Below are 22,450 nucleotides of genomic sequence, written 5' to 3' on the forward strand. Positions count from 1 at the left end.
AGCCAGGGAGGCTCTTGGGTGACTGGGCAACAGAGCTGTTGAAAGTGTGCTAAAAAAAGAGAAAATGCAGAGAAACAATAAATTCGTTGTTTCTGACCTTGCTGCTTCAGATCTAGCATATTATGTCCAAGCCTGACATGTTCTTTTTCAAAAAAACCAGATGAACTGATAAATAGAGGTAGCAAGAGATGAATTTGTAAGTCTAATCAACAAATTAAAAATAAATCAGTAGGGCCAAACTGCAGCAAAACTATGCAAATTCTCTTTATAGATGGCATCTATTCCAAGGATTGGAAAACAACTAATGTATCTCTGGTTTTTAAAAAAGGGATGGGAGGGACAGAAAATTGGCACAACTTCTGTTCCAGATACCATGACAGAAAATTATTATTAAAGAGAAAAAAAAACATATACAGGAATAAGCCCTGATGAAAAAGAGCAACATGGCTCCTTTTGGGATACTTTTTGTCTCACTAACTTTTTGAGGGCATCAAGGGAATTTGTAGATACAGGTTATCTAATAAACTATATATTTAGATTTTCAAAAGTCTTTCATAAAGTCTTTCTCCAAAGCAAATTCAACAACAATGGGAAAAGATAGGGTGCACTTTCAGACCAGTAATTGGCTAAAATTGAAAAAAGCAGTAGGAAGAAATTGGCAAATTTAAATTTGGGAAGATATTAAAAGTAGAGTCCCCTGAAATATCAGTACTGGGACCAGTAATTTTTAACCTGCTTTTAAATTATTTAATATAAGGGCTGAGCTGTGTAATAGTTAAATTTGCTGATGATGCCAAACTGTTCAGGATGACCAAATAAACAAGCAATTACAAAGAGACCCAAAAGGGTCTTCCCAAACTAGATAAACGGAAGTCAAAATGGCACATATACAATTCAGTGTGAATGCAAAATCAGGTGCTGTGGCATGAAAGAAATCCAAGCTTCAAATCTATATTAATAGGATCCAGCTGGCAGTGATGGAGCAGGAAAAATCTTGGAGGCAGGGTGGCTAGTTCAATGAAAATCTCAACAGAGCTTGTGACTGCTTTTTGAAAAAGATAAATTCCATGTTTGGAATAATAAGGAAAAGAACCAAAAATAAAACAGTCAATATACCCTTATATAAATTTATGGTTAAATAATACTTTACATCCTCACCTGAAAAAATTACTACTGAACTAGAAAAGATGGAAGGAAAAGTAACTAAAATTATTTGGGGGCTTGAACAGGTTCCCTACAAGGAAAAACTACAGTATCTGGGCTTTTAAATTCAGAGCTAAGGCAGATAAAGGGACCTGTGACAGAGGTACACAAAACCATGCCTGATATGAAAACATTCTCCCTATGTTAGAACTCAAGGTCATCTATTGAAATTAGATATGGGGAGATTCAGAACAATAAAAGTATTTCTTCACATAACATATAATTAACCTGTAGAGTTTGGTGCCATCAGATGGGGTCCCTAGCCTCTCATTTAGGCTAAGGCTAAAAAGAGGACTGGACAAATTCATCAATGATCAGGTTATTAACAATTATTGGTCTTGATTGCTGTTTATTACCTCCAGATTCACAGGCAACATACTTTCGTTATCAGTTGCTGGGAAGTACTCATGGAAGATGTCTAAAATTCTTCTGTCCATATTCTAAGCTTTCCAAATGCATTTGCTCTACCACTAAAGAACATATAATGTTAGTTAGGTCAGGGATTTTCAAGGATTACAATACTGCAACCCCTTAAAACGAACTCCCAGAAGGTCAGGAATCACAGTTTGTGAACACGCTAGCTAAGTCAGTGGCCTGCTCCAACACTGATGTTCTTAGGTTTATTTTCAGTTCTACCCCACTGAGAAAATTGTGGGTAAGAATGGAGAGAGGACTAATCAAGTTTAGCTGTGTATTCATCTAATGGGAGAATTAGATACTAAAGAGGCAAAATAACTCATTCACATCTATCCAGAGTGCATATTTCCACATTAACTCATCTTTGTAATCCATAAACTACACAAATGAAAACTTCAAATATAAGCATAAAACAAACACTGGACACTGCATAACATTAAGATTATCCAGGCCTTTTATATAAGGGCTTTTCTGCAGTTGAAATAAGGCTACTATTATTTTGTCTGCTTTTGTGTAACCTTTTAAACCAGACTTTGTTGAAAAGCTTTTTTTTTAAGTCTATACTGCCAAGTAACAACCTCTCCAGTTCAGATCCTCATCAGAAAATCAAGTGTTGCTTTGTTCTTATAATAGGGCAAACTCAATAGTACAAGAAGCTTTCTTCCAATATTTCGTTTTTAAGTGACCCATAATAATCAGTACAAGCAGCAGATTACATCCTAAACAAAAGTAATATAATGTTGCTTGGGCAAGGTCATGACTGACTGCCAAATCTGTATATATTATTTGTTATTCAACTTTGTCCTTTGAAATAAAATATGCATGACTAGACCTGCAGCTGGCAACAAAAATCCATGGGGTCCACGTTATTCAGTGACAGATACGTTGTCATTTCAAACTTACCAGAGCTAGCAGAAAATCTTTTTCTCTGTTATATTTGACAACTTCTTTTATAGTTTGCTGTGCAAGGAAAATATTCTAATTAATTTGCTACTTATTAAACAAAGCACGTACACAATGTGATAGAAAAGAATGTATGCTGACAGAATTATTAAACATTTTTGGAACTAACCATTTTGTTATAGACTAAAAAATCTATTCCTCTTAATATTGTGCAACTTTTTATATATAAACTCTTATGAAAACACAGTTCTATGCTAAGGTTCTACCAGTATTCTCTTTTTCCCCCATACCTTTGGCATTTACTCCATATTACAGTACTATAGAGTATTATAGTACAATACTCTACCTCCTCAAGAATTAATTAATTAGATTTATATGGCCACCCATCTTTAATATATGATTCTAGGTGGCTTATAATATTTAATTGATAAAAACATATTAAAAACATAAAACCCACAGCAGCCAAGAAATTATAAAACAACAAGCAACATTCAACATAACCACGAGAAGGGGTCATCACACACCTGGGGCCACAGACTCAAACACAGAGCCAAGTCTTCAAGGCCTTGTGAAAGGCCAGCATGGATGAGGTCAGCCTAATCTCTGGAGGGATGATATTCCAGAGGGCAGGGACCATGACAGAAAAGGCTTTACTTCTGGCCCCCGCCAGCTGACACTCCTTGGCGGATGGGACTCGGAGTATGCCCCTCTTGTCTGACCAGATAAAACAGGCAGAAGCAACTACTGTACTATTAGACATTACTAATAGTGCTGGACACCAGCAGCCTTTCAAAATGAAGAAAAAATGTTAATTTTCATAAACAAGTAACTTCTGAGATTATTTTTGTGAAGAAAAAAGTACATATTTATGTACTTTCATTAAATTCAAGAACTATAGGCTATCATACATTACACCAGAATGTAAATGTTGTAATTGTTTTGGGTGAAGAAAACAATAATATATTGATACTGAGCTAAATGTCCATATAACTTTCTGTAACTTCAACATATCCGATTTAATTAAGTTCTACTTTGCTTCCAAAGAATTCCGACTTTAGCACAATCAGATTTCTGAACCATGGAATCAAAGTGTTACTGTTATTTTACATACAAAAGACTTGCCAATATTATTTGTTTGCTTGTTTATTTAAAACTTTTATATAGCTACCCATCTTATACCAAACTTTGGGCAGCTCCCAACCAACAGTTAAAAACCTGGCACCATAATAAACTTAAAAATTTAAATTTATTTAAACTTAAAAAAAAATAATCTACAGTACTTGTAAGAGTGAAGTATAAGGCTAGTTCACACAATACACCATCAATGTTTGGATAATTATAATCAAACACTGGAATAACTCCCCTTCAACATTCTAATTTTGAGAGAGATCATTGTACTGACTAATCTTACTATTTTTCAAGATAGTTCCAGATAAATTATACTGATGAAGGACCCTAGCTCAGTGGCAGAATACCTCTTTGGCATGGAGAAAGCACTTTGAACCATTCCTAACCACCTGAAATTAAGACAAAAAGAAGGGAAGGGAAGGGAAGGGAAGGGAAGGGAAGGGAAGGGAAGGGAAGGGAAGGGAAGGGAAGGGAAGGGAAGGGATGGGATGGTAAGGGAAGGGAAGGGAAGGGAAGGGAAGGGAAAAATCACATTTCCATTACCTGCTAAAGAAGAAGGTACGGAAATGGTATCAGAACTGGGGGAGGACTAAGGGTGATCAGATGGAATAGAAGACAAAAGGACTGAGAATGAAATGTAATGAAAGAAACAGACTGGAACTCAAAGGTAGAACTCAGGTGTAGAAAACTGCAGAAACCAAAAAGTGGGGGAGGGGGAATTAAAGATGCCATTGGGGTAACCCAATTGGTGGTGAGCATTGATGGGACGCCTTGGCTTAACTTGAGTGTGGATTATATATCCTGAGGAAAAGAGACCATTGGAAATTATTTAAAAGACAGTGTAAAATGACTGGCTGAAAAATTATATTATGTACACTAGGAACTTAAAAGAATGGGGGAGGGGTCCTGAATGAGAAAAGCCTACTCTGCAATGTATTCGAGGTTTCATTTGATTTTTCTGTGAAATTAACTTCTATTGGAATAGAAAACTTTTATCTGAAAAGGACAGGTTTTCTAGCCCAAGGCTCAAGTCCCACCTCCATCTTGTATTTGAGATCCTCAGCAAGTTACTTTTTTAGCATCGGTGACTGACTTCTTATGAGAAATTACATCTACAACTCAGCTGCTCTTTGACTGTATTCTCTCCATGGTGGCCATTTTATGATGTCTCTCATGACTCATCATTCAAATGTACCACTAACTGAGAGAGGTTAAGTACTAGGCAAGTGCCTATATTATGAATAAGATAAAATGCTGATCTTATAAGGGACATATACTGCTCATGTAAAATCAACACAAAGCAACTTATTCACCATTTACATATATGCACCCAAATTGTGCTGACCTACAGACTACCTTTGTTCCCTGTCCTTTCCTCTAACTCAGCATGCTATACCTGGATGCCTGACATCTCTTCTGAATACATTTCCTACATCTTCTAGTTAGCAAAATAAAAAGAAATAAAAAGTGGACTTTACTCCTCCATTAAAACCACATTAGCCTGAATATTACACTACTAGTGCATTATCTTGCTATCACCCAGCACATAAAGTAATGGCCTTACCAGAGAGGCACCTTAATATTATGTTTCTCTGGTAGATTTGCTAAAACATTGCTTATATGCTCCCACTACACTGGAGTGGGTGAAGGGGGCATGCAGCCTCTATAATTAAGCATGTGTTCTTTTCAAACCAGTAGAGAGCAACTTGTCACCAATGGTGGCATGGGCACAGACCAATGGAAGCTTATACAGTCAGGTCCAGAAATATTGGGACATCGACACAATTCTAACATCTTTGGCTCTATACACCACCACAATGGATTTGGAACGAAACAAACACAATGTGCTTTAACTGCAGACTGTCAGCTTTAATTTGAGGGTATGTACATCCAACTCAGGTGAACGGTGTAGGAAGTACAACAGTTTGCATATGTGCCTCCCACTTGTTAAGGGACCAAAAGTAATGGGACAGAATAATAATCATAAATCAAACTTTCCCTTTTTAATACTTGGTTGCAAATCTGTTGCAGTCAATCACAGCCTGAAGCCTGGAACGCATAGACATCACCAGACGCTGGGTTTCATCCCCTGGTGATGCTCTGCCAGGCCTCTACTGCTACTGTCTTCAGTTCCTGCTTGTTCTTCAGGCATTTTCCCTTCAGTTTTGTCTTCAGCAAGTGAAATGCATGCTCAATGGGATTCAGGTCAGGTGATTGACTTGGCCATTGCATAACATTCCACTTCTGTCCCTTCAAGAACTCTTTGGTTGCTTCTGCAGAATGCTTTGGGTCATTGTCCATCTGTACTGTGAAGCACCGTCCAATGAGTTCTGCAGCATGTGGCTGAATGTCAGCAGATAATATTGCCCGAAACACTGCAGAATTCATCCTGCTGCTTTTGTCAGCAGTCACATCATCAATAAATACAAGAGAACCAGTTCCATTGGCAGCCATACATGCCCATGCCATGACACTACCACCACCATGCTTCACTGATGAGGTGGTATGCTTAGGATCATGAGCAGTTCCTTTCCTTCTCCATACTCTTCTCTTCCCATCACTCTGGTACAAGTTGATCTTGGTCTCATCTGTCCATAGGATGTTGTTCCAGAACTGTGAAGGCTTTTTTAGATGTCATTTGGCAAACTCTAATCTGGCCTTCCTGTTTTTGAGGCTCACCAATGGTTTACATCTTGTGGTGAACCCTCTGTATTCACTCTGGTGAAGTCTTCTTTTGATTGTTGACTTTGACACACATACACCTACCTCCTGGAGAGTGTTCTTGATCTGGCCAACTGTTGTGAAGGGTGTTTTCTTCACCAGGGAAAGGATTCTTCGGTCATCCACCACAGTTGTTTTCCGTTGTCTCCCGGGTCTTTTGGTGTTGCTGAGCTCACCAGTGCATTCCTTCTTTTTGAGAATGTTCCAAACAGTTGTTTTGGCCACACCTAATGTTCTTGCTATTTCTCTGATGGGTTTGTTTTGTTTCTTCAGCCTAATGATGGCTTGCTTCACTGATAGTGACAGCTCTTTGACTCTCATCTTGAGAGTTGACAGCAACAGATTCCAAATGCAAATAGCACACTTGAAATGAACTCTAGGCCTTTTATCTGCACATTGTAATTGGGGTACTGAGGGGATATCACACACCTGGCCATGGAACAGCTGAGAAGCCAATTGTCCCATTACTTTTGGTCCCTTAACAAGTGGGAGGCACATATGCAAACTGTTATACTTCCTACACCATTCACCTGAGTTGGATGTACATACCCTCACATTAAAGCTGACAGTCTGCAGTTAAGGCACATTGTGTTTGTTTCATTCCAAATCCATTGTGGTGGTGTATAGAGCCAAAGATGTTAGAATTGTGTCGATGTCCCAATATTTCTGGACCTGACTGTATTTGTGTACCCAACATCCATGCAGCGTTCCAATCAGCTATCAAGTGTTAACTATATAAAAAGCTGCACAAAAATAGTACTTTTATCCTAGGAAAATAAGATTTCTTTGCATTAGACATGTGAACAGGAGAAAAATTTAGAGCTTATTTATTTTAAAAAGCCTAAGACCTGAAAATTTATTGCATAACAAAGCTATTATATGCACAGTTCTTCTCTAACCGGTTTCTCATATTACTAGCTTTATATTTAGCCTTGATCAACTAGTTTTGCTCCTCAGTCAGAAGGCACTCTCCTGAAATATAGCTGGGACTAGTCCTAGGCTGTTTGTTTTATATTTGAGCAGGAAATCATCTGTGACACCTCCTTCACTAGCTGCATGGTTTAGCCTGATTTAATCATAATAATCACAGGCTGTACATGTAAAATTAAAAGTCAAGGCCAACTCAGATCCATGTTCTCTTGCTGTCAACTCTACCCTCCCCCCTAAAGTACTTGCCTATTTTAATTCTAAATGCTGAGCTAAATGACAGTAAAATCATTCTAAGGATTCCCTTGATTCAATACTATTACCTAAATCTGTAGAAAATCCTGTCCAAGGCAACCAACCTTTCCAATTCTTTCCACTCTAGAACAGTTGCAGCATAATGAGGCAGATCTGTAAGAGTAACAAAAGCCATGAAATCTTGAACAGCAGCAGAAACAGAGTTTCAGTAGGGAAATCTAAATCCACGAGAACCAACAGCCTTGTATTGGAATTCTACTGCTAAGACCACCTCTGTTAATATTGACAAAAAGACTGCTAAACAGCAAGATGAATGAATTATAGACATAAAGTGATAGAAGTATTAAAGACCAAGCTCTTTCACACAAGAATCCTGGCTCAAGGACTTCATCCTTATTTCTACTTACAACCAAGTTTTATGGATGGATTTGTCCCATGCCTTAACTCTCCCTATCCAAAAGCTGTCTTATCTTTAAGTTTAAATTATAAATGCAATGACCAAAAGAATTTGCATCATTTTTTGTAGGCAAGGGGTTTAAGGTGTTATTTCTGTGGTCGAGGGCTAGGAAGAAATGGGGAAGGACATTATGACATTATGCAAGTCAGTGGGGATGATTTTCCTGACTTTGAAAAAAGCTATGTTTTGGGGATGGACTGAAGTTTAAGGTGCAATAAGCCTATTCAAGGCATAAAGCATGTTAATTTCTTTGGTTTTCACCACAGGAAACCACGCCACAATGGTTATATCTTCGTTGCTATGAAATCTGGGGCCATAACAATCTTGGGGCTACATGTTGCCCACAAATTGTCCATCCACTTTAAAAAGCCTCCATAGATACCAAAGTTGTTGTATGAATGACTAAATAATGGAAAACAAAGATGAGACAACTCGGGAACTTAAATTCTACAAACCAGAAAGTTTGTTTCTATGCACCACTGTGTTAAAAATGTATCCATATTCAGGAATGCTTATTATGTTAAACAAATAATGATTGTTAGGATAAGGTCTGCTTCTCTAGTTTGTTGTGTATTAAGTATTAGCCAACTGTAAGTTGGCCTCTTCTACAGAATTTAATGCTTCAATATCCAAATAACTCATAACTTAACCTCATAACATTCACTATTGCTTGAATGGGAAATAAGCTGCAAATAATCAAAGTGGAGCCAAGAATCTCTGGAATCAAAATCTGAGAAAAAGAGCTAATAAGTAGATTTCTAAACAGATTTCACAACCTCTCACAACCTCTGTAGTAAACTTTTCAGTAAACAATAGGCTTCTTTGTCAATAGCTATGCTGTTTGCATTTGATTTTCCAAAAAAGAATTCCATTCCCATGATAGCTACGTTATCCCAGGATCATCCATGATGTGATCTGTTACTCCTCCTTCTATTTCACCTGTTTTTTGTTTTCTTTTTTTGGCATCTAACAATCACTTTCTGTTAATTGGGTAGATGTAAAATGGATTCTATCCTTAGAGTCCATGTCAAGGCATCAGTGTCTCACATGACTGTATAGGTATTAGGACTTCATTTGCTGGGAATGGGTGGAATGTAAAACCTAAGAGGGAGGAATCGAGTGCCAAGGATTTCATAGGATTTTGGATTCTAAAAGTACTCAAATCATACGGTAATGGTGCCATCACAGATATGGGGGCACAAACCACTCATCAGTTGCAAACAATGTAAGAAAATGCACCTCAAACCACAGTTCAAACTGGAAACATCAGCCAGCAAAACTTCCCACTTCACCCAAAATATTGCATTGACAGTATCAGTGGGATAAGAAGCTGATAAGATTGGTATTTCATCACTGTATTTCACCAGCGCAGAGGAGGCTGGGAGAGGCTCACAGAACATTTTAGAGGATGAATATGGCATATGGGTTGCTTATCCCTCTGTCAGTACATTTTGTTTCATTACTGACAAAATTTCGAATGGAGTTAATGGAAGGAACACTCATAATACTCCAAATCAAGGTCAGATCTCAAATCCATGAACCTAGCTATCCCAGGTCCAGCCACATGACTCATTTTCCATTGACTTCTCAGATATTTTTTCATCAGCAAGATGTAGAGCAAGATCTCCTTGTCTTCGAAATGACAACTACTGTTGAACAACGCATGTCAATATGTTCATAACAGTCACTAGCCTAGCTGCTGCCAAACAAGGACCATGTTACTTTTTGACCTAAGAAAGAATCTTGGGTTTTGAGATATTCAATCTAAAAAAAAAAAATGCTGTTCTGGCATCACTAAACAATTAATAAAAAAGAAGCAAAGAAAACAAATTTCTAATTTCTAAAATGATTCTAAAATGACTTTAACTTTAAAAGATGACAAAAGGAACCTAAATAGCACACAGAAATTTTAAAGCTTTTCTTAACAAGGAACCTTCTAGATAAGGACTACATCTCCCCCAATCCCATCCCAGCAAACATAAGAACAATAGTTCAAACACATCTGGATGCCAAAAGTGGAAGACTATTTTTAAAGAGTTCACCAGAGATTCTTCCTCAGATCATTTTTAAAAAGCAGACAGAAATAATTTCTTGTCTGAAATGACTGGCGAGAGTGCCAGAGCAGGAACATCCTGCAGCAGTTTCTAAAAGCATATACTTGTTTAAGCTTCAGTTTGGATTCTAGTGCCAACCTAGTCTTAACTATTCATATGTTTTCTAACACAGGATTATGCCAGATATTATCCTAGTTTTGAAGCCAATGCAATGACCAGCACACTCAAAATCAGCCCCAGGAAATTCAGTTGTATTTACTTCCAGATATTAAATATACTGTACAGCCTCAGTAACAATTTCTAAATGCATTTGTTCACAGCTTATCTTTATTTGGCTATTAAATAACCAAATTTCTCATTTATTAAAGAAAAAATATATATTTGCCTTTATCTATAAAAACATTTTTTGTGTCCTAGAAACCTTTTGAAAGAGGAGAGTTTCAAGACTTGATTAGCTATTTGACCAAGCTGGGAATAAATATAAAAATGACAAACATTAATATAATCTACTAACTGAAGAAAAGCAAGCCTCTATGTCAAGTAATGCAGTAAATCTCCACAGTGTTGTTGATCATATAAACTGGTCAATATATTAGGACAGCCTAATCAGTTTTAGAGGTTTACACAGAACAAAACTAGCCCGTTTCCTCACTTATATGTTGCACTGTTTGAGTCTGTATGAGTTCTTGCCAACCTTCGCACAAGGATAAAACCAGAAGAAATTGTGTTATCTCTGATTCTTTTTGACGCAAACAAAATACATCTTCACCTTTTCTTGATAAGTTCTCTCTCATTATTAGTAGATCGGGAATTAAAAGTATGCATTTGAATATTAAAAACCTTTGTCAGAAGACTATCACTAGCTGTCTACTAATGTAAGTATAATATCACACTATCTCTACTTGTGAAATACAACATACTTTCTTACAACAGCAATTTCAGAGAATACAATCATTATTTTCCTGAAAGAAGTTCTATCATTTGCCTTTTTCCAGGATCAGGTAGCTGCTGAGTTTTCCCAGGGAAAGACATGTTTGATCTTCAGAAGTTACAGAAAGGGACAACATCTGCACTCCTACACAACCCAAAGGATCTTTTTGCCTTTAAATCCAAAGCCCTGCACAGTCTTGGTGATTAATTGATGAAGAACTGCTGATTTAAGGAGTTTGCTGCTTTAGAACTATCTAATAATTTATAAATCATGCATCCTCGAATCAAGCTCCACTCCTGCTGACTCTACTGGTACATCAATTTGGTTTACTTGGTAGCAGTATAGATGTGGTTTGCCACTGCTGTCTTCTGTACGTATGTGTGTGTGCACACATGCACACACACACTTTCCAATCTAGTCTACAGCCTTGGAACTCCCCAATGGTCACCTATCCAAGTACTAAGGCTTGACCTTGGTTAGTTTGCAAGTCCAGACTAGGTCTGCCGGGTGCTGCCACCTGCTGTAGAAAAGTGAAAATGTTGAATAGAGCAAGGGCAAATCGGTCAACAGCTCCATAAATCCAACAGACATGTGCTTAAATACATCCCACTAAAATCAATAAGATCTAAAAATGCCTAATGAAGGATTGTGCTCCAATCGTAAGTTTAAAACACACACCCATAAAACATCTTAAGGATATCGGGTTGCTTATCTTTTCTTTATAACAGGAATGGATAATATTTGTGGAATCAAGGACTGCAATTCAGCTTCCTAAGTTTCCAGAAAACCACAAAAGATTATTTGATGATGATACAACATCATCAGAAGGGACTAGGAGAGACCTTGGGGTGAGGGGAGGCTAGGATAGGAATGAAAGCAGAGAATCCCTGGGAGGCAAATCACTTCCATCACCTTTCACCACAGCAAAGACGTGGCTCTTCTGTTGGGCTTTGTGGCCTGAGGTACCTGCTATATGCTGCCGTTTTTATGAGGTATGTTGTTTTAGTTGACCGTTCAGTTATACGTGTTATGTATCTGGAGTTGCAGATACTGTTGCCTATGTTTATTTTGTAATGTTTTTCTATGCTGTTAGCCACTCAGTCATACAAATCATCTCAATAAATAAATAAAATAAATAAAAAATGTGTTTTATCATTTTTATATGAGTTGGCTAGAGTCTGTGAAATCAGGCAGGTGTAAGTAAGTAAGTAAGTAAACAAATAATAAACCAACCCTGTTCTGCTCCCCACCTACCCCCCTCAAAAAAAATAGCCCTAAATCCCAAGATTATAATTTGCTGCCACACGTTGGCAGTACAATTTGGACATGCTGGGAGATCACAAATATGGTGCTGAGGAATTGCACGTAGCCCACAAACCTGCCCACCCCTAAAGTATTCAACCAGTCAAGAGTCTGTACCTAATGACTGCCTGCAATGACAAACAATGGTTACGATTTAGACACTCTCTAAGTGTTTAAGCACCACTCGCCTACTACATATTAAACTTCTTTGAAGCTTGTAACATTTGGTTGCATCTTCTCATGCAGAATATAAACATAATTCTGTTAGTGTGAATCAAAAGTATATGGTGACACGCAATAGGACAAAAATAACAAATGCCATCTGAGCTGCCTGTAATTTACAAGGAAAAGATCTGGGAGTCATAACTAAAGGTGCTGACTAGTATGCACTAGCCATGAAAATGGTAAATTCAATCCTATGGATCATTAGAAACAGGATTAAAAATAAAAAACCAACATTGTAATGCTGTCTACAGTGTTACAGATCCACAGTACATCCACTTCAGAAGGACTTGCACACTTCTAATTGCCGCATTTGAAACAGAATACAATAGAGCTGGAAAAAGTGCAGAAGAGGCCAACCAAAATGATGAGGGAGTTTAAACACTTCCCTATGAGAAAGACTAGAATATTGGAAATGTTTTGGCTTAGAAAAAAGGCAATGGGGGGGGGCATGCTTCAAGTATATAAAATCATTTATGGCAAGGATTTCTCCATCTTTCAAAATATTAGGATCAGGGACCATACAGTGAACCTAATAGGAAGGAATTTTAAAACAGACAAAATCAGCAGAAATCATAACCAAAATATATGGCAATGGCCATTAACCTGGAAAAGATTATTAGATAAATTCATGTAGGATAGGTCTATCAAGGGTCACTGAAGACTCAGTGTTACCTTCAACTTGGGGACACCATGCCTTCAAATATCAATTCCAGGACACAATGTGGGAGTGGGATATGTCTCTCCCTCTGCTTGCAAGTACCCCGGGAGAATCTGGTCGGCCACTGCTAGAAGAATACTGTTTTCCTGTTATTACACCAGGCTACATTCAACAACTGATGAATTCAATAGCATTTTTCACTAAATATATAGAAGGCTATGCTGTAGAAATTAACTCAGTATAGAATAAATGGGGGTTATATAATGACTTTCTTTAGTTTTCCTAGTTAAGAAAGCAGAACTATTGAAAGGACACATTTTGACCAGATTTGAGGACTGAATAATGTGACTTGCTCAAAGCATACAATTAAAGGAGAGAGACTGTACTTAAACTGTCAGTATATACTTTTCCAATATATATTCTATATTTTCTCATCTCCTTGAAGCTAGAATTTTAAGAATTGTCTGCAGAACTTCACAGATGTCTTGGAGTCTACTTATGTAGCCCACATTCCATCCAGAGGTAGATCAAAACTAGCCAAATCAATAAAGCACACTAGCATCCACAGAATTTTCTGAGTCATATTCTGTTTTAGCTCACTCATCTCAAATCAGACTCAGTTCCAGGGACTGGAAGTAGCCAATGTGGCACCAAGTTTTCAAGAGAGAACTGGGGAGATCTGGAAACTGAAGATTGGTCAGCTTAACATCTCTTCTAGGAAAGTCAGTAGAAACAGTAATCAAAGAAAAATAGCTAGGTGCTTAAAGGAACATTAATAGCTAGTTTGGTAGTTTAGGAATTGGACTAGGGGCAAAAAAAACCAGGTTCTAGTTCTCCCTCAGCAGTGGAAGCTCATGAGGAGACTTTGGGCCAGTCGCTCTTTCTCTTCCTTAACAAAGATGTTGTTGTGGGAATAAACAACAAATCAGTAATAACAAATTAAAAAATAGGAGGAGGGGGCACTATGTACACCATCTTGAGCTCCTACATGAAAGGTTGGATAGGATCTCTTCAACTTGATCAACCAAATGGAAAATGCACTGCAGTTTAAGTAAATGTAAAGTAGCCATTGGGGCACATGAGTACCACTTTATTTACACTGAAATGGCCACAGCAAGAAGCAAAATGTTGGACTAAGATAAGGGCTGGTCCTGATCCAGCAGGGCTGTTCTTATGTCCATATGAATACCAGAAAAAGAACAATATTCAGAGGAAAGAGGATGAAATAAATACAAAAAAGGCCCTCCTGGATCAGATGAAAAATACCTTATATTCTGTTGCTACAATGGCCAATAGGTGCTTGTGAAAAGCCTAAAAAGCCAGCAGGAGTCTAACATTTTTGTCTAACTTTTCTCCAAAATCAATCCCTTTACCTTGGTACTAGAATCATATCATCAGTACCAAGAAAACACAATCATGTAACTTTTGTTTAAATGATTGGACTAATAGTCTGAAGTATAGAGATATTTGAACATACAACAATTTTTATCTAGAACCAGGTATGATTTCTCCATAAACACGACTAATCTCATCTATTAATGTACTTCATAAGCACCTTAAGAGGAGAAATCTAGAGAACATGGCATTCAGGCAGTCCTCAGGTTATGACGGCAATTGAAACAGCAGTTGGGCGATTCGCAACAGCAATCTTGGCAGTCCCCATTGCCTTTGTAACCCAGAACCGTGCGGGTCGTTAAGCGGGAAGCGGTGGGAGTCCTAGGTAAAGAGCATGGGGGGATGGGAGGTGTTGCGGACAGGCACTGGGAAGTGTGGGTAGGATGGCAAGGATAGCAGGCAGGCCAGCAAGGACAGCAGGTTGGTGCTGGGAAGCCTGAGTGGGCCAGCAAGGGCAACAGGCAGGCTGGCAAGGGCAGCAGGCGGGTGCTGAGAAGCAAGGGCAAGCAGCGGGGTGCTACAGAGATCCCTGGGATCTCGTACTCCGTAGGAGGGCTTCTTGGAAGAAAAGGTGACAGGAGTGACTTATGGGAGTGACTTGTGACCTTCCCTGCTGGCTTCCCCATTGACTTTGTTTGTGGGAAGCCAGCAAGGAAGATTGCATGACTGCAGTTCACTGTGACATCATAATCTCGAGCCAGGTGCCCGAGCGCTGGGATCATGATCACATGACTGTGGAGATGCTGTGATGGCTGCAACTTTGCAGACCTGTCGCAAGTCCCCCTTATTCAGCACCGTCATAATTTTAAATAGTCACTGAACAAGCAATCGTAAGTCGAGGACTACCTGTATTTGATTTGCACAAAGCTTCTGAAACGGCTCCACACAAAAAAGATTTAAAAACCCTAGAGATTAAAAAAAAAAAAAAGAATTTACTGTTAAGGCAGGAAACAACTACACAAATGAGGGAATTTTTACAAGTTAACAAAAATTACAAATAAATAGTTCTTCCTACAAATGTCCATATTTAAAATAACTTCCAGAGAGGCAGCAGCTGCAGCAAAAAGAAGAGATCCTGTGACATCTTAACACCAAGTTACAGCATAAACTTTCAGAGATTACCATACAGTCCATGCCTTCAGGTGAATGTTTATATTTAACATACTGCAGCTGAATTCCTTTGGAGTTAATAGTAAATAGTGAGGTAACTATTCAACATTCAGAATCCATGAAGCTCAAGCCTTGCTGACTTGAGGAGTCAGAAACAGAGATAATGCCACAGATTAAAAAAATAACTTAGCTGAGGCATTTACAACTTTCACAATTATGTGAAAGCACAACATTTCAATAGAAAAGAAGTTGAAAGAAGCTACTCTTATTTCAAATGTTCCCAGAAGCTATTCCACCTGAAATAATTAATACTATTCATCTCTGGCATTTTATACAAATAAGAGAATACTTGTTTTTCCTTCTACTTTATCTAGTAAGTATTTCAAAAGGGCAAGATTTTAGATATCAATGCAGTGAAGTTTCCTTCTCAATACACAAATCACAGAATCATTACTACAGTTCCTTCTATTTCACCTTCCAAAAGGTAACACCAACAATCATAAAGATACTATTTGTAGAGAAAAATACACATCACAGTTTCCATCCAACTTGCCACCAAAGGAATTTTCCAAATCTTATGATTTGCCATAGCAGCAATATTTCACCATTTTAAAGCAATTACTAATGTTCCAAAATTATAAAATAAAATGTAGAAAATTAAGTTAGTACAGTCTTAACTTTCATCACTTAATGATTATTCACTACTGATTTAAGCTCTAGATGAAATATTTATTGAAAGTACTAGAATGCGTTTTCTGTTAATGCATTATTCAAGCAGATATGTTTAAAATGGGAATGACATTAACAGTATTTCCTGCCATGTGCTTATATGAACACTCACATTTTTGTAATCAGACAGCAACTTGTCAGCTTTCTGTTCTAGGATAAGTTAGAATTCTTGCTTTGCCTAATTTGTATTAGCCAAGTGGAAAATCCAGTACTCTTTCTTCTCCCTAGTTAACTTAGTGTGACAACAAACATTAATCCTCTAATCCTATTCCATACATATCTATATTATATATCTATATTTGACCAGTGTTTTGTTTAATTCAGAGTTAATGCTAACTGCACTTAAAAAATGTGTTATAATCTCCATTTCATATACAACACATAAACATGTTTATTTTTTCCCCCAAGGGACACAAAAAATGCTGCACTGATCAATAAGAACTCCAAAATCCACAGATGAGCAGTTTCTTAATTTCAACTAACCAAAATACCACAAAGCACCAAATGTTCAAGTTCTCCGAAGTTCTTTTCCTATAACTTCAGACTGATTAAGAGTACCAAAAAGCATAAGAAGTACAGTATTTCACTATTTTGATTTATCCTCATGTTGCTGTTGCCCAACTGTAGATGTCTTTCCTTTTTCTCTAAATCTTTAAAAATATAAACTTGAACGTAATTAAAGTAAGCCAGTAGGAAAGTCTATAATGGTTAAGCCTTCAGTATATGCTCCTAAGCAGTCCAGATATTTCAGGCTATTTGCCTGACTAATTTACCTGGCATACATGTCCATGCAGGAAAACTCACACATGGCAGCCACCAGCTTTTCTTTGGATTATCAAATGCATTAATATCACATCAAAAATTAAATTTAAGCATGTACTAGGCAGCGTCAAAAAGCAGTATTCTCCTGCATGTGAAGTTAGATGCACACAGCCAACTTAGCAACAACTGGAAGACATCAAACACAGGCTTCACAAACACACCATGAAACAGTGACAGAGATAATAACAATATACCTGAGAAAGAAAATGGGTTTTTAATGACACTTTTTTTGAAAGTAGCAACTCTGACACCTTAAAAGCAATCGGAAACCTGACTTTCCTGCGCTACAGAAAGTGCTGAGAATTCCTCACAGCGTCAGCTGAAGAAGGAACTTCCACAAATGGACAATATCCCATTTGCAGGAAAAGGATGCTAGGAGTCCTGTGAGGATGAACGGGGAGCAGAAAGGGAAAAGCGAGAGAGGAGGTTATGTGGTGGGTCCCATAACCTTTAGGATGAGCGCCAATCTAAAGGAAGAGCATTTCTGAGTGGAAAGAGAGAGAAATAAATGATACTCGGCGCCACACCTCATCAAGTCCGCTGGGCTCCAGGAAGCGGGGGCGGGGCGCGGGGGGAGAGTCCGTATTATTTCCCGAAGCAATGCGGACCGAGGGATTCTTTTCACCACCGTGCAAACTATCCTCTCTCCCTAGTACCTGCTTTGCCAACCTTGGATGAGGTTGGTGTATTTGCTCAAGGCCCCCTCCAGAACTGCCTCCGTTCTCCTGCCGGCCGCCAGCCCCCCCGGGGCGCCGCCGCCGCAGCCCCCTCCTGGACTGGCAGCCGCTGAACTGGGGCTGCTGCTGCTTCCTCCATCCGGCCTCGCCGCCGCCGCCGCCGCAGCCGCCGCTCCTCCTTGCCGGCCCGAGAGCCCCCGACTGGTGGAGGAGGAAGGCGAGGACCCCGCCGACGTGGGGCGGCTGCTACTCCGGCTGCTACTGTTACTGCCTCCGCCGCTGCTGTTGGCCGCCGCCGCGGCCGCTGACACGTTGTCCCCGGCGCTTTGCACCGCGGTAGCTGCCTTCTCCATGGAGCTCGCAGGAAGGCTGTGAGGCAGCCCCGGCCCTCGTTGTAGACAGTAGCCACTGCCGGCAGGTTGGGAAATATCCGAGTCATTCGCTAAGAAACAGGGAGAGGAAAGGCTGGGCGAGCCCCACGGGCGCCTCCCTCTCAAGGGCTTTGAGTGCCCGCAGAGCGGAGGCGGCGCCGGCGCTTTGTGTCCAGTGGCGTGGAGAGATCCGCCCCGTCCGCGGCTCTCCCTCGAGGCCGCCCTCTCGCTCCAGCCCCGAATCTCTGCCTCAGGCCCGCCAGGAAGGCCGATCGCGAACGATTCCCACAGAGCTGCGAAATGTTTGGGAGGAGGAGACAAGATACCATTCGCGCCCCGCTCCTTCTGCCGGCGCTGAGCCTGCCTCCGCTCCGACTCATATGCTTGTTGGAAGATTGGTCGAGAGCGCGTTCATCTGGAATAACTTTTGTATCAGGGCTCCGGAACTGAAGGCGCGCGAGGCAGCAGCCTCGCTGAAAATCGGGCAGGCTGGGTTTGTAATTCGCTTTAAGCCGAAGGCAACAAGCCATGCGTGAATAGGCAACTCAGCTCAGTGCGAATCAGACTGCGTTTGAATTGCATCGGCAGAAGAGGCTCGGGCGGCGTCCTTACCCGATCAGGGCTTGGACGGCTGACCACGTGCTTCCCGCCCTCCGTCCCATCATGGGGGAAGAATTATCAATGGTAGCATATAAAACTTGTTGACACAGATTTAGAACAGGTACAGTACTTCTTAAAGCATGGGCCTTGGCAAATAGAGAAGGAACCAGCCCTGTGATTATTTATGCCATCTGATCTAATTCATAACTTCTCGAGAGTAAGTCCCAGGAAAAGCTGTTCTACTCATTCGGTAGAGCAGGCTTTTCCAACCTGGTCCCATCTGAATTGCTGATCTGCAAATCTCAACATGGTTTGCTGTTTGAAATGGTAAACTTTGTGATACCTTGTGGAGGACCTTATGGGGAAAGAGATGAAATAATAGATTGTTGCATTTCAGGCTGAAATGAAACATGGCATCCTTGAATCCAGGCTTGATTTTAAAAAGTAAAAAGTTAGTCCACTGGGAAGAAGAATTGGATAGGAACAGGTTTCCATTACATGCTAATTTGCTCCTGCAGGTTTTTAAAACACAAAGTCTTTCCATACCTGAAATCTGAAATGCTGCAGCTTTTATAATTTCTGAATTTTAACTTACTGAATCTAATATTCTACATTCACATGAAACCCTAAACCATACACTGATCACATGGGTTAGGCTCCTAAAAACACTATTCCATCAAAAAAAGTCCAAGTTTAAAAGTAACCAAGGTTAGCATGTGTGAATACGGCCAGCAATGTGGCTAACATTGGGGAACATCATCTTTGGTGGTAGAGCCTAGGGGCGGGACCCAGGACTTTCGTTTCACATTTTGCTGCTTTTGTACTGATGGGCTGGTACAGCTGGCTTGAGCCAGAGAAACCCCATTTTGTCCATCTTTGTTCATGGTTGCTCCCCTTCGGGCCTCTTTACCCTGAACTGCAAATTCCTGGAACGATCATGTTGCCATTATCAAAGAAGTACCATCCTGACCCAGAGCAGCATTAGACTCGAGGCCAAGACCCTTTTTGTTGTAGATAAATTAGCTAAAAGTTTTACATATCAGCCCTATCAGCTAGGGACAAATAGAAGGGAAGAGGCTGCAATATTTTAGCAAGGAGCCCACCTCTTGGGGAGGCTCTGCCCAACTGGGGGTGTGAATAATTTACTGCTTATTCCCTATTACTTACTAATGATCATGTGCTTTTGATTTCACAAAGGTATAAAGGCTATGCTAATTTACATATTGGGACTCAAGTTTTGTGACTTGGGTCCCCAGAGTGCCTTTTTAGTACTGTACAGAATAAACAGGTTGCAATTTCCCAACTTGTGTGTGATTTTGGCTCTTCGCACCAAGTGAACAATCCCAGCATTTGACTGGGCCAATCCACAGCTTGGCCAACAGTACCATAGCTGCTGTCTGCCTACCAATTCAAGCTCATATCAGACATCTGTTTGGTTCAAAATACGTTGATAATTCAATTAGCTGCACAGGAAACAGATGTAGAACTTGCCTTTCCCTGATGTATTTATGCACTTAATTTTCCCTGCTCACAATAGCTCCAATACTGAAATGAGCCTTCTGGGGCAAAATAAGCAGAAGTGAGACAGTGTTGGAGATGAATTTTTCTTTCAAACCATCTCAAGTTCAATATACTTATTAAAATAGGGGAAACCCATTCCTACTTTGTATACAGATTGATTCATGTACTTTTCAACACAGGCCTAACCCTAACTAAATCCAAACGTGTCAAAATATACATTAGATAAATTATCTGAAGAGGAGCCTGACTAACTGATTTGGAGTTATTTTGCGGTGCAAATGAAGTCAGTCAAGTTACTGGAGTAATTTAGATGGGCAAATCAATTGCTTCTGCTATCATAATAATTTGGAACATAGAATAAAGCAAACGCTCTATACTTCAGTAGAGTACCTTTTAGTAGAGAATTACTATTAAATTACAATAGCTTTAAAACTGTGAAGTATCTTAAAACAACAAAAGAGAAAAGAATAAAGAGCAGAGCTGGTATATTTAAAATTGCTTAGAAACCTCAGAAGCACATGTTCTAATGGCCAGCCTAAAACCAAAATGAAGATGTTGTCAATCTAGGGTATTATTACAGAGAATGCTTACCTATATTTCTACCAACCTAATCTCTATCAGTGGTAAGCCATAACAGAGAGATAATTCCAGCCTCTAGCTTTCATGACAATAAAAACATATTTAAACTGAACGAATGAATAAACCATGTTAAATACTTTAGCAGTTATTTAAAAACATGGCTAAATCACGTACAGCATTTCTACAGTGATGGGAGTGGAGCTGGGGAGAGGAATTGTATAGGTCATTTTGCCTACTGGGCCCTGGCCCAGGCACCCATTTACTGGGGTTGTCCTGCCAGACTGTCCCTCATATGTGGATTGGGGTGCTTGTTGTTACATCAGTCACTTGTTTTGGACTGTTTTTTGAGGAGTGGCAGTGGGGAGTGAGATTACCCACAGGAGTGAAGGGGCAGGGGCAGTTGAGAGGTTGCTCGGGTCTCTTGCAGGGGGCAAGTGTGGTTGGTTGCAGTGGGGGCGTGAGTGTGGTTGGGTGGGTTCCTTGGTCTGAGAGGATGGGGATGAGGAAAGGACAGCTGATTAAGGTAATGACAAGCAGAGGAAGATGTGGGGAGGGTGGGGCTGCTGGCTCAGTGCAATCTCACTGTCCAGCCCTCAGTATTTCCCCCCAATGCTAATTTGCTGGATCCTTGGTGGCCCTGGGCTCCAGTTGCTGCTACTGAATGCCTGGTTGGTACTTAGTAAAGCTGTCCTCACCCATGACCTTATTGTGGGTGAGGCAGCCAATTTAGCATGTATAACCAAGACCTGAGTGGGTCCAGACATATGCTCACCTGGGTTTCAAGTGTGGCTGTAAGCCCAGGTAGAGGGTTGGGGTAGCAACTGTCATCCATAAAACATGGTATTCAGAGGCTCTGCTCCACAGATAACCAGATGTAAGACCCTTTAGTTGAAGTGGGCTTTAGGGAGAAATTGAGTTTTGTGCTGCTGTACTCCATCATTGGGTTAGCAGTTGAGTCCCCAAATTGATAGTTCTTGGGGTCTTTAAATTGTACCTGGGTAGCACAGAGTCTTGAGCAGCACATTAGTTCATGGCCACCATGGCAGTGATGCACCTGACCCACATCATTAAGGGCCTGACACATACCAGGGATTGCACCCTAGATCTGGTTCTTGTCTCAGGGCAGTTGCAGCATGATCTGGTAGTGGAGGACATTGCCATCAGTCCTTTGCCATGGTGTGATCACTCTCTGATCACTTTTGGACTTGCTGGAGCTGCCCCATTCTGTAGGGAGGTAGAACTCATTAGGTCGGTTTATCCTAGGCTACTAAGATGAGTTCCAGAGAGAACTTGGAGTTTCTCTAAGGATCTAGTGGGCAACTGAACCAAGGCCTTAGTTGTGACCTGCAGTGGGCATGTGAAGAGGGCCTTGGGCTGGATTATTCCTATGTGGCCTTTCACTATGTGACAATCCTGGACACCCCTTGGTTCTCTGAGGAGCTCCAAAAGATGAAGCACCAGAAAA

The 22,450-nt window shown here is 40.0% G+C and overlaps 1 protein-coding gene across 3 annotated transcripts in view; it reads right to left on the reverse strand.

Annotated features, from left to right (window-relative positions):
* Positions 1 to 18,909, reverse strand: part of OSBPL10 (oxysterol binding protein like 10) — an 85,909-nt gene extending 67,000 nt beyond the window's left edge. The window contains exon 1 of one of the 3 annotated variants that reach the window (XM_088150859.1): positions 17,894 to 18,905. In XM_088150859.1, the coding sequence (XP_088006985.1) occupies positions 17,894 to 18,267 (374 nt within the window). In that variant the 5' untranslated portion in view covers positions 18,268 to 18,905. Of the gene's footprint in view, positions 1 to 17,893 lie in introns of all 3 variants that reach the window. The other 2 variants (XM_088150858.1, XM_088150860.1) reach the window with 2 other exon arrangements.
* Positions 18,910 to 22,450: the final 3,541 nt, after the last annotated feature.

Source organism: Python bivittatus, unplaced genomic scaffold, assembly GCF_059951505.1.
Source record: "Python bivittatus isolate LINGU-HERP-01145 unplaced genomic scaffold, Pbiv_v1 ctg000610_np1212, whole genome shotgun sequence".
Lineage (NCBI taxonomy): Eukaryota > Metazoa > Chordata > Lepidosauria > Squamata > Pythonidae > Python > Python bivittatus.